This window comes from Episyrphus balteatus, chromosome 1, assembly GCF_945859705.1.
Source record: "Episyrphus balteatus chromosome 1, idEpiBalt1.1, whole genome shotgun sequence".
Taxonomy (NCBI): domain Eukaryota; kingdom Metazoa; phylum Arthropoda; class Insecta; order Diptera; family Syrphidae; genus Episyrphus; species Episyrphus balteatus.
In genome coordinates, this window is record NC_079134.1 from 99,420,365 (window position 1) to 99,433,740 (window position 13,376).

At 31.9% G+C, this 13,376-nt stretch overlaps 1 protein-coding gene across 2 annotated transcripts; it reads left to right on the forward strand.

Moving 5' to 3' along the window:
* Positions 1-1,442: 1,442 nt before the first annotated feature.
* Positions 1,443-9,553, forward strand: LOC129918226 (DNA polymerase interacting tetratricopeptide repeat-containing, protein of 47 kDa). 2 transcript variants are annotated; one of them, XM_055998638.1, is made up of 7 exons: positions 1,443-1,552; positions 1,663-1,826; positions 1,907-2,196; positions 8,551-8,743; positions 8,803-9,083; positions 9,141-9,305; positions 9,365-9,553. In XM_055998638.1, exons 2-7 carry the CDS (start codon positions 1,674-1,676, stop codon positions 9,468-9,470), a joined length of 1,188 nt encoding a protein of 395 aa, XP_055854613.1. In that variant the 5' UTR covers positions 1,443-1,552; positions 1,663-1,673; the 3' UTR covers positions 9,471-9,553. The 2 variants fall into 2 exon arrangements, with proteins under 2 accessions (XP_055854613.1, XP_055854608.1); XM_055998633.1 differs by lacking the exon at positions 1,443-1,552 and having other exon boundaries at positions 1,559-1,826.
* The last annotated feature ends 3,823 nt before the right edge of the window (positions 9,554-13,376 follow it).

Genomic DNA, 13,376 nt, shown 5'->3' on the forward strand with positions numbered 1-13,376 from the left:
GCACACTTATTCACTGTTTTCATGTCAAAATTATCTAAAGAAACACCAACAACAGCAGCAGCAACAAATAAAATAAAATGAAAAAATGTATTGTATCTTATACTGTATTTATTGTGAAAATTTCGTTTGCCAAAATAAAATAAAAAATAAAACAGTTTCAGTGAAAAAAAAATAAATCTTGTTCTTTTTTTGGTCACAAATGCGAAACGTCATCCCTTTTTTATTCCTCTTTCTGGTAGGTTTTCGCTGCTCCGACTCAGGTCCGCCTTCGGCTCCGTTTTCTCGGAATGGAGATTTTCACCACACCAATACCTATGCCATCGACTACGCGGTGATTATAATTTCCATACTAATTTGAGCCGCCTTCGGACCAGTTTCTGATCCGAAGTCGGACTCAGGATTCGGACCGAGGTCGGACTGGTGAATGTCGTGAACCTATCGTTGTGTTCGTGTCCGATTTGTGGTGAATGTCGTGAATCTATAAATGTGTGCGTGTTAACTTCATTTACCAACGTGATGGCTTTCACATATATTCACAGACAAAGACAACACTGTCCACAAAAGGGTTTTGGGGGGAAAGACGTACGAAAGTTTCTAGTCTTGGTATTTTTTGTTTATAGTTTCCAGTCTTGGTACCCTTCAAGCAAACAGGTCCGACCTCGGTCCGAATCCGCTCCGCCGGAGGCGGAGCTGAGTCCGACTTCGGATCAGAAACTGGTCCGAAGGCGGCTCAAATTAGTATGGAAATTATAATCACCGCGAAGTCGATTGCATATGTATTGGTGTGGTGAAAATCTCCATTCCGAGAAAACGGAGGCGAAGGCGGACCTGAGTCGGAGCAGCGAAAACCTACCAGAAAGAGGAATAAAAAAGGGATGACGTTTCGCATTTGCGACCAAAAAAAGAACAAGATTTATTTTTTTTTCACTTAAACTGTTTTATTTTTTAATTTTATTTTGGCAAACGAAATTTTCACAATAAATACAATATAAAATACAATACATTTTTTTCATTTTATTTCATTTGATGCTGCTGCTGTTGTTGGTGTTTTTTTTAGATACCCAATCGCATGTTTCACCTTCTGGATTTTTCTTCATCATTAGAGATTACATCTACAACACAAGCAGAAACAACACTTTAATCCAAATACTTTGAGCGATATATACAACATACCTTTTTTGCTTTCCATATTGTTTATAAATTTAATATAATTGTTTATAGTTAATAATCTAACATTATACAAACAACGACACGAGACACGACGCGACTAAACACTTCAACAAAAAATAACAAAATGACGCTTTTGCTCTTGTTGGCTATGTCTGTCTACTTTTTTTTCCTTTTCTCAGTTTTCACCACGATTCTCTTAGACTTTGTGTTCATACACAAAAAGTTGCAAGTGTGTGAGTGCAACCCCGCTTTTCTCGGTCGGAGGTCGGACTGTCTTTTCTGGACTCCGTTTTCTTGCTTGAAGGGTATAGTTTGTCAATGGGCCACAAGGCACATGGGTTGTTGTTCTCGTCATTATTTATGTATGGGAAAAACGTAGCAGGTAGGATGTTTTAACTGCGATCTTACGCTCAAAACATTTGATTGCCAAAAAGCATATTCTAAAGAAAAACTATATTGGTTATAATTTTATTTAAAAATTATTATTGTTAGAATAATTCATCATGTCAGAAAATGAAAAGAATTCGAAACTGCAAATGACCGACGAAGAACGCCTTGAGCTTGCTAAGAAACTGGACCAAGAATTGGATGAATTTATCGGGGGATTAGAAAAGAAACGATATACCGAAGGATGGCCAGAAGATCGTTGGCAAGAGGTGAGTCAATTATTCTGCCTTGAGATATTCTGTTTTTGATTATTGCAAAGCTTAATGAAATTGAATACACGGTTTCCTAGGAAATGGACAAGCATCCTTTTTTTATGAAAAAACCACCTCAACCTGGTGATGAAGTCCATCCACTTTTTGAAGGTCTTCAAAAACTTAAATATGATCCCGATGAAAATACTGCCGAAGATTTGGCGTTGAGCTACAAAGAGGATGGAAATTTTTACGTAAAACACAAGAAATACCGAATGGGTGTCTACAGCTATACCGAGGGTTTAAAAGCTAAATGCGATAATCCTGAAGTACTTGCCACCCTCTATAACAACAGAAGTGCTTCGCATTTTTTCTTAAAAAATTACAGGTTAGCAAAAAAATAGTACCCGTTACTGTGGCCAACAATGTTCAATTTTTTCAGAAAGATTTATATTGAATCTTATGGATTTGGATTCACTTAGCTCAAAATTCGGGTTGGGGTCGAAATGCTGTATGTTGCAAAATACTGTATGCCAAAATACTGTACGTCAAAATTGTGTATGTCCAAAATGCTGTACGAACAAAACTCTGAAAGTCAAAATTCTGTATAGCAAAATTCTGGTTGGTCAAAATACTGTATTTCAAAACTATTTACATCAAAATTCTGTAAAAATGCTGTAAAAAATATAGTTTTGATAATGTAAAAAAGTGAGCGCGCATTTTTTAACATTATCAAAACGATATTTTTTACATCATTTTTACAGAACTTTGAAATACAGATTTATTTAAAAGAGGTTTCATTATGAATTTCTTAAAGATCAACTTAATAAAGAGGCAATATTCTAATGCTGATTAATCAAGGTACCTTATTAGGAGCTACGGAAAAAGGAAAGAAAACAAAACTCTACACTTATTTAAAAAACAATCTGAATTAAACCACATTAAAACGTATTGCAAAAAAATTTAATTTATATTGATTTTGACATTTTTTTGTAAAATGTATGTGAAAAGCTTGATTGGTGTTCCTAGAATTGGGCACGTTCAGGAAATATTAGGGACTAAATATTTAGGCAACGTCATTTTCTGAACGGAAATTTGCGTTAATTGACTAAATTAGTTTGGATATGATGTTATTGTCAAATTTCGAAATTTAATTAAGACCGTATGGGACAAACACCGAATTTAACTTTACTTTAATCAATAAATAATATTATTTATTATAACCGATAAGGCACTTTTAATTCGTTTTTCACACAAATAAATTCAATTTTGCTAACGAAATTCTGTAATTGAAAACAATCAGCTGTCATGTTGACAAAAAAAACTTTCCTAGATTTTTAGGTAAAATTTTCTTGCCTAATTTTCCAGTAAGCTTTCCAATAAAATTACCTCAATTGGAAGGATTTTTTTTGACAGTTGACCAATCAGAGGCCGAGAAATTACCTAAATATTTAGTCCCTAACGTTTCTGAACCTGCCCATTGATTTACTTTTTTACTTTTGTAATTATGTTTGTATAAAATCACAACTTTTATTGTCAATAATTATGTTTAAAGTTAGTATTATGAGTTTTTTATCAAAGCAAATTTCTTGAAAAATACTGTATTAAAAATGCAGTATTTCGCAGTACAGAGTTTTACAAAACAGAATTTTGCAAGTCAGTATTTTGTTGATACAGTATTTTGACATACCGAATTTTGTATTTACAGTATAATGACATACAGAATTATGGTCTTACAGTATTTTGACCCCACAGAATTTTGTCGTACAGAATTTTGACAAGCAGAATTATGACCCGCTCCCTCAAAATTCATATAAGCCTAGGCTAGTACGCAGCTGAAGCGAAACGAAACATTTTTAAGTGTCCAAAGTCAAAAGCGAACAAGTTAGAGAAAAAAGATCATCATGTGTCAAAGTTAATAATAAAAATACAAATCAAAAAATTAAAAAAAAAATATCAGAAAATAGGTCTTAAAACAAAAAAAAAAAAAAAACGTTCAAGATTTCGTTGCGTACTAAACTTATAGCCTATTTTCAATACAGCCCAAATGAGATAATTCCACAAGTTAGGTCATTTCAAATTTTTGCGAAATTCCCCGCGTTCAACGCAGGTCACCTGAACTTAAGATCTGAATTTTCAGAGGCTCTGATTAGTCAGATGTCATAAAAAGTAAGGTGGCATTTAATTACGTTTTTCGACATTTATGTCGTTTTCTTTCACTCCAATGAGAGTACTCTTTTAGTACTTATTTTTGCACTGAAGGTCTTGTGTTCTTTGATGCCACAATAGTGTTAACAAAAAATTACTCCGGAGTAATTTATTACCCCGGATTTACTTCAAATTAATCAGATTAACACCGATTTGCACACACACTTATGAATTTGAAGTTTGACATTTTAAAATTTTGTTTGAAAAGAGAAAAATGAGTTTCTTTAAAATTCTTTTGTTATTGACAAAAACAACCATTATGAATATATTTCCTTTTATATTATATTCCGCCACATATATTTCTTCCATTATTTTCGTTAATTCTTCCCCAGTGGCGTAGCTAGCCCTGCGGGGGCCCTGTATCCAAATAATTTTGGGGGCCCCTCCCAATTATATATTATTTTTTTGAAAACAAAATTAAATAAATCACGTGAGTTTCACGTGAACTAGATTCCACTCGGAAAAATTCAATTTCACTTTTTCAAAAATGACACTATTGTGAGTTCCGGGCGAAAAGATGTGCACGTTCGACCATTTTCCTTTATTTTCAACTTTTTTTCAGCTAATTTGCGAGGTGTTCGACGCTTCAATTTTGGTGCCGAACAAGAAAGAAGTTTAGCGGAAAATGTAAATTCCCTTCGGGTGAAACTCATGATAGCTTTTCAAATTCCGGGCGAACAAAAATATTTCGGGTTGAAAACAGTCCACGTGAAACCCACTATAGGGCTGAATATTGAATGTTGGAATTTCTTAGCAATTGTTAACAAATATTTAAAAAAAATAAATGTCCCATTTTCAAAAATTTATTAGTTCATTTTTTTATCCAAAATCGTATTTTGTCAGAATTTTATGTTTAATTTATATTAGAGCTGTATAGTAAATGCTTTTGAAATAAAAACTTCGTTGAAATTGAATTAGTGAGTTGTAGACCAATGCCAATAATTTTTGAAAAAAAAAAAATATTAGCAGCATATGGAAAATTCAATATCTCAAAAACTTGACACGTTAGAGCCATTCTGATGCTAGATTCAAATTCAAAAGATCAAAAGCCATTAGTATAATTTGGTTTTTATGGACAAATTTTTCTCACCAATAAATGACAGCAATATCACTATGACAATGACAGTAATGTTTTAATGTCATTTAAAGAAATATCGATCTTTCGATCGTTTTTTTATTTGTTTTTTTTTTTTTTTTTTTTTCAATTTTTCTCAAATTTTTTTAACCTATTTATTGTCTAAAACCTATCGTATTTAAAATAAAAACTGTTGTGACCTTTGACAATTTTTCGCCTTTTTTTTCTGGATTTAAAAGTTTAATTTTTCTACATATTCTTAAAAAATGTTTTCATCTAAATAACGGAATTCACAACTTTTCAAAAAACAATAATTTTTCGGTACCTTTTTAGATAAAAAATAATCTATTTTTAAAAATTAAACTCAACAAAAATCCGAAAGTTAATATTTTGATAGAAACACGTTTTGTTAAAATCAAAAACTAATAAATCGTATTTTTTAATTTGTCATGAAGTTTGTTTAAGCTTTAGTTCCTTATACAGACAGACAGACGAACTTGCGAGATCCACTTTGTACCTGATTTGAATGTCTTCGAATTGAAGAAAGTGATTAAATGTTTAAGTTGTAGGGGTAGTAGTTGGTTGGACGTTCATAGAAACACAGGGAAAAACTATCGACGCGAAAAAAAATAAAGGCGTGTACAAAAAATAACACGGTGCGACACTGAAAATACACCCCAGAAATAACATAGTGCAGGCTGTTCGTATGGTCGAATAATGCATACAAATATTGTTATATTTTTGGAACCCTCCATTTTTTTTTTATTTACAAAAAACCATTTTTACAGACCTTACGATGTAATCTATCAATATTTCAGTAATTTTTCTAACAACTCTCAATATGTTATATGTTTTTGGAAAGAGGATTTCCAGACCTTATGAATGATGTATAGAAGTCTATTGTTTAAACAAATTAAGCGTAGGTTTTTATCCCACAAATCTTGAAGAAGTGATTTTTTTCCCAATTTTTTCAACTTTACTCAATTTTTTTCGCAAAATAAAACAAACAAAAAAATAAAGTAAAATAAATAATAGGGTGTTCGTTATTTTAAAATAATAAGAATTTCTATGCTCCTAGGATCTTATATGGTTGGAAATAAACTAAAAAAAGTATTCCCCAAGTTTCAAGTCTCTAACTTAATTCTAATTTGTGCCGCCAAGCTGTTTAAGTTTCTTATGGGAATAACATGGGGTTTCTTGGACCTTGTTCCATCAATTTTAAATTCCAGCCAAACCATTCGTTCAAAAAATTTGAAACTTTACAGACTCAAATTTAATAAGTGTAGCTATCATGTGAAAATTTTTCAGATTTTTAATTATTATAATTTTAGAGATTTAGCTTGGTAAATAAAGTCATTTTTTCAGACTTTTTCAAAAATCGCTTTTTACCCGTTTACTGTCAAAAAATTAAAAAAACATACATTTTTATTCAAAAATTAGCCTAGTAGGTATATTTAAAATTTATATTTAATTCAAAGTTTTATAATTAACTAGTTTTTTATTTATTTCCTACAGTACTTTTTCTTAAATCGGGAACACGTTTTTTGAATATCGATGTGACTTAAAGAATGAATACACAACAATTTTTTTATATAACTATGAATTGAATTTGCATTTTAAATATACATGCTATGCCTATTTGTAATTAAAAATGTAAGTTTTTAAAATTTTTGCATTAAACGTGTAAAAAGCGATTTTTGAAAAAGTCTGAAAAAATGACTTTTTTTACCAAGCTAAATCTCTAAAATTATAACAATTAAAAATCTGAAAAATTTTCACATGATAGCTACACTTATTAAATTTGAGTCTGTAAAGTTTTAAATTTTTTGAACGAATGGTTTGGCTGGAATTTAAAATTGATGGAACAAGGTCCAAGAAACCCCATGTTATTCCCATAAGAAACTTAAACAGCTTGGCGGCACAAATTAGAATTAAGTTAGAGACTTGAAACTTGGGGAATACTTTTTTTAGTTTATTTCCAACCATATAACATCCTAGGAGCATAGAAATTCTTATTATTTTAAAATAACGAACACCCTATTGTGCACCTTGCAATTCACATCATGAAAAGCCACATTTTCTATTTACGAAAAAATAGCATAGATTCCGCAGTTTTGGTCAAATTCAATAAAAAAATACGCCAATTTGTGCCTAAATGTATATTCTTTCAGAATATAACCTTACTTTATTTTTTTGTTTGTTTTATTTTGCAAAAAAAATTGGGTAAAGTTGAAAAAATTGGGAAAAAAATCACTTTTTCAAGATTTGTGGGATAAAAACCTACATGCACATAACCTAAGATGCACATAAGAGCAAAGGAGGAATCGATCTTTCTCTCTCCCTTGTTCTTATGTGCATCTTGTGCGTTTACATCTTCCTGTAGAAGTCGTCATACGAAAACAAGAACATAATAAAACCAAAGAAAATAGCTGTTGAATTTGCGTCTTCAAAAAAATACTACATGTAGAAGCGCGCGACGCACCGAAACGAAAATCAAAAAGAAATTCAAAGATAATTTCTGTGCCTTGCTTATCAACGAACGCTTATTATGCTTCATATGTTATTAATATTGATTTTTTTTTTTCAATTCATTAAATTTTTTCCCTAGGCCTGTTATCACTATTTTTTTCAAGGAAATAATCCATTTTTGCCTTGTCACACACAATTACAAAAATTACTCTCATTATGTTCTATCACTCCAGAAAAAGGAGTAAATATTTAGAGTACTCCTTAATGGAGTGAAAGAAAACGACATAAGTTATAAAATCCAACTTTTCGTTCTTGACAAAAAAAATCCCTTTTAACTTCGATAGTTTGAAAAAATCAGTTTTGATTCTACACTCTCCTATTTCTAAAATGTTCACACATTTTTCCAAAAAAATAAAAGAAAGATAGTACACATGCCATTCTTAAGAAATTATTATTAGAAACATAAAAACAAAATTTCCGAAAAATTCATCGACCCATTTCAATTTTTTTAATAAATCCAAAAATGACATGCAACCATGTAGAAATTTCCATGGCAATCGGTTAAGTCATTTACGTGAAAGAGAGAGGGTCCAAATAATGTGTTTTATGAAAAGAATTTGTAATAACACTATATAACAAAAACCAACTTTAAAAAAACACATTTTTTGGGATCTAGTACTTTTTTTAGGGCTTGAACATAGTAAAATTGTATATATTTTGCAAAATTGGGGCAAAAAATATTTGTTCAACCTTCAGCGATTGCGAAAATTGCAGCGTCTTCAATTTTCAACCGATTTCCATGTTTTTACTTGTTTAGAAGATATGGAACTGGATCTTCTTTTTCCATACTTTTTGTGCACTCACAAGGAATTTTATTCAATTTCTGAAAGTTTTCTCTTGGAAGAGTAAAATACATACAAGCATTTTTTTCAACAGGAGGTTGTTTATCTAGCGGCATTAAAAAAAAAGAAGACTAACATAAAATTTTAGATCTGCTCTTGTAGATGCCGAAAAAGCATTGGAATATAAACCAAACTATGCTAAGTGCAAGTGGCGGGCTGCACAGAGTGCTTTTTTTGTAAATAAGTTTGAAAATGCTATAGAACATTGTGAACAAATACTAGATGAGAATCCCGAAAATACATCGGCAAAGGAACTTATCAAAAATGTAATAGCTAAGAAGGTCAGGCATATTTAATTTAATAATTAAACATAATAGTATATTAAATTCTTATATTATAGCTAGAAGTTGAACGAAACGAACGAAAAGCTGCCTCGGAAGTTAAAAAAAAACTGACTCAATTTCATCATACCATCGACTTGCTTAAAGAGAGAGGAGTTAAGTTTGATGATATAAAACCAAATACTCGTCTCACGGAAGAATTACTTCGACCAAAGTTTTTGCCATTAGAAGACTTTCCTGTACACATAGATGAAGATAATATACTCATCTGGCCGGCAGCGTTCTCTTATCCGGAGTTTATGTTTAGCGACTTTCAACAAAATTTGAACGAAGATGCATTGTAAGAAAATGTGAAATGTATTTTAAAATACATGATTTATATTTCATTTACATATAGAATGGCAGATGTAGTTCAATCAATGTTTACCGAACCACTTCCATGCGATAAAGATGGAAAGTACAAACCAGGTAAAATAAGTGTTTACTATGAGAACAGAAAAGCAGCGTCTGTATCAAAAGTGGATTTATCCAAGACCATTAAAGAAATTGTGACCGAAAAGAAGTAATTTGTAATGATTACACTATTTTAACCAAGTATCTAATAAATTGTTCATTTTGTAGTTTTTACGTGAGTGGAGGATCTTTGCTATTCTTTGTGGTCCCAACTCATTCGCACATTGAAAAGGATTTTATTAACGAAACCAGAAGGCCCATGGTTTACACGTAGGTAATGCGTCGCACTAGAAATTTGATTTTTTTAATATGTAAATAAAAATATAAATAAAACCCATCAAGTTTGAGAAACTAAAATATTAGTTTTTTTATCGGTTAATTTTTCATTGTTCAATTTATTTAGTGAAATTACAATGGACACAAATTTTTATACTAACGTCTATGCTGTTTGGTAAAAGGGTCAAAATCATGATGTGGAAAATTTGATTTTCAGGCATTTTTTAAATCAAAACAACAATTATAATTATTAAAATAATAGGAGCATATTTAAAATACATAATGTTTGAGTAAGAAAAGATTCCATTTATTTTTTATTTTATCTAATATACTCAAAGAAGCGTTCCCGGACATGTCTATAACTAAAAACCTGAAATTCAAATGGCATAAAAACATATTAAAGTCAGTGGCGCAAAATTTTAAACGATTAAGTAAAATGCTAAAGCTATTTTAGTAAGTTATTAAGCCAAAAAGAAGACTGAATTTTACCTTAGTAAATTATTAAAATGGCTTTATCATTTTAATAGATCTTTTAAAATTTTGCTTAATAACTGTAAGATATAATATCTTATAATCTAGTGATAAGTGCAGTATAATATAACAGATATGGAACTTAAGCGAACATTTCAAATAGAGTAACATAGTTGTGATTTTTTACAAGATTTTTCTAAAAGATTTCATTTAGAAAATGACTTCTTCTCAAATAAAAGTTACTAACAACAGATTATAAGTACATAAATATAAAACGATTTTGTAAAGCTTCAATTTTTTTTTATCGAATAACATTCACGGTAAAAGAAAACATAATTATTAGGATGCAGACAGATGCTTTTTATTTCATCTTTCACCTTCGATTTATCACTCAATTCTCATATAACACGTATAGTCCAATAAATGAAGCTAAAAAAAAGGGGGTTACCCTACAAAAGGTCCGGTAGTTCTAATATGATATGTTGTTAGGTATGGTTAGTAGATAAAAAAACCAAATTTTCACAACCACGCCCCCTTCAGCATCACCGAAAAACCATAGAAATCTGGCACTTTTTTCACTTTTATGCCCATAACTTTCTTCTGGTGCATTTTATTGAAAAAAAAGATGTTGGTAGACTTGTAGAAAACATAATTTCCTACGAAAATGACCTTGATAGTATTTTTATACAACCAAAAACAACGAAGTTATGAAGCTTTCAAAAACATATAAAATTTTGGATTTTGCAACATTTTCAGTTTCTTGTCACTTAACAGTGCTATAACTCTTTAACAATTGATTTTTACGCAAAAGTCTTCATAATCAATCTTACAGGCAATTTAATTACCTAAAATAAAATGTAAACCACTTTGATTTTGTGAATCAAATAACCGAGTTAGGGCTAAAATAGTAAAAAAGTATTTTTGGTAGTTTTCGATAATTTTTGAATTATCCATTAAATGAAGGATTTGTATCCCACAAAAGGTCGGGTGGTTCTTATTTTATATTAAATCAGGTTTTAATGGTAGATTGAAAAATAGCCACGCCCCCTCCGCCCCCTTAACCATACTCCAAAAACCAATTCTGCATTTTTTCAGTTTTATGTCCATAGCTTCCTTCTGGTCATTTAAATGTGCAAAATTGTAGAACACAAAATTTTCTACAACTTGCACAACCAATATCCACCAAACTAAGAATTTTTCAAAAAAGTTACAATTTCCGATTTTCTTTATTTCCAGTTTCTTACCTGTTTACAGAGCTATAACTTCCTAATTTTTAATTTTTAGCCAAAAATCCTTTTGTAAGGAATTCATTTTCATGAATACAACTTTTATCTTTTGATAAGAACCAGGTAATAGTAAGTATTTTTATTTAATAAAAGTCATATTTCTTATTAACCTAGTTTAATATCTCATGCGCTTATAAAGTGGTGGGCTATGAGTGGACGAAGGTAAAAGAATTGGGGCATGAGGGGCAGGGGTAGCAGGTGGGGAAATATAGGAGTAATAGGTGGAGTTGAAGATGGTGAATTATGAGAAAAGTTGGCTTCGTTGAATTTTTCTTCAAATTGATCGATGATATCTGATCTTCTTCGTCGTCATCTTCATAAAAAATTCATGTGGACGATTTTGACAGGATTGTCCACAGCAAAACTTCCAGAACGTGGAACATTTAAGTCCCTCTTTCCTGCATCTGCCAGCTCCCATGCATTTAGGCACATAGGTATTTGCATGACACAGCTTTCATCAATTTTTGGGGAGCAGGTCTTGCACAGTTTTAATGGGTTGCAATACGTGGGATCCTCTCGTCCAGCCCCATTCCAGAGGATTTTTCTCAATACCCATCGACGCCATGATCTGGTGATAAGTAAGGAGGAAATGAAAGTGTGCTGCGTCTGTTGTAGGCGGTAGTTTGCACAAATTAAGTTTTGTTGAGCTGCTCATAAATTTGAAATATCGAAGAGAGCTTAGAGATTGACCACTGTCCTCTCCATATAAAGCCAACAAGATATGTTCTTCCCCCTCCGATATTTTCTGAACTCTGGCATTTGGGTCCTTAATTTCTCTGCAGCTTCAAATGCAGAGGGGTTTTTGAAACATTTTGCAAAATTTGTTTTTTTCCGAAACCAAATATGTTTGAGGTGGTGTCACATTCACTTATGGTATGAATGAGTAAGACGTTCTCCATAGAATTGAATGTGAAAAATGAGAATTCATCAGATTAATTGATCCTCCCAAGTTTTCGAAGGTACACGTTCTCGGCCCTAGGTATAGTAAGTCGATGTCTTCCTCAAAAATCTTTGAAGCTCTATGGTACCTGCTTTAGATACTAATTCTGGCGCAACTAGAAGAAAGCATCCGTACGTTTGAGTTGAATCAGGGGTGGTTGTGGTTGATAGTAGAAACTTCAAGTAGCTGCGCCTCGTGGTGACTTGATGAAAGCCAAGGGATGTAATCATTTCAATGAGAAGCTTAGGACCTTCCTATACAATACATATACACTTATTCCTGTTAGAAGGGGGGAAAGGAAGGATCGGGAACGAGCAGCAGCTATAACAGCATGGGATAAGGCCAAACTTTTCCTTTTCCATTCGTCCAAAGGGCCACTCTTATTCTTCAGTATTACAGTTTCAAAAAATAGAGGATGGGTACTCATATGTATTGTAAACTTTAGACCGAATGACTTCCAAAACTGTGCCTGCAGCTGCTTTGACTACTCTCAACCTTTTAACCTTCTCCATACTTCTTAGGCAAACAGGATTTGACTGTTCTATTATCAATTTTATTATCACCCGTATTGTGATTTACAACTGTCAATCGATTGTTGATAAATACTGAAATTTGGGATTTCTAAACCAAAATTTTAGGAAAACTGGTCAACTGGAATTTTGTAATTAGATTTCTTTATAACGACTAGGACCATTCTCTGCTTTCAAAACTTTTTTTAATTAAGTAATAAGATTATTAAATTTTAATTTGTATCAACTATCGATTGATAGTTGTATATTAAGGTGGTCCTTATTTTACTCTTTTTCGAAAATTGAGTGCGACGCCGACGCCCCCAAAATTGGTTCCAAATCAGGAAAAAAATACACTATTTTTTTCAAATTTTTATCTCTGACCCTTCCGGGGCGATATTCTGTGTCCAGTGTTGGGTAAATGGCGGATTTTTGATATAAACTTCTTAATGATATATGGTCAGGAAGGGTTAGGAATAAAAATTTTAAAAAATTAGGGCTTTTTTTTCCTGATTTGGAACCATTCTAGGGGGCGGGCGTCCCCAATTTTTTGTTCCTAAGGACCACCCTATTCTATGTAGCAAAAGGCTGAACCTCCTTCAACCGTACTTGTCACCTCATCAACTCATGTATGAAACTTCATAAAACTGAAAAAAGGCAGAATTGGTTTTTGGAGTATGGTTAAGGGGGCGGAGGGG

Excerpts from the sequence above, each read along its gene's own strand:
- LOC129918226 (XM_055998638.1), top strand. The coding sequence starts at position 1,674 with ATGTCAGAAAATGAAAAGAATTCGAAACTGCAAATGACCGACGAAGAA. Across the intron at positions 1,827-1,906 it reads CAGAAGATCGTTGGCAAGAG|GAAATGGACAAGCATCCTTT; the intron begins GTGAGTCAATTA and ends ACGGTTTCCTAG. Across the intron at positions 9,084-9,140 it reads AATTTGAACGAAGATGCATT|AATGGCAGATGTAGTTCAAT; the intron begins GTAAGAAAATGT and ends ATTTACATATAG.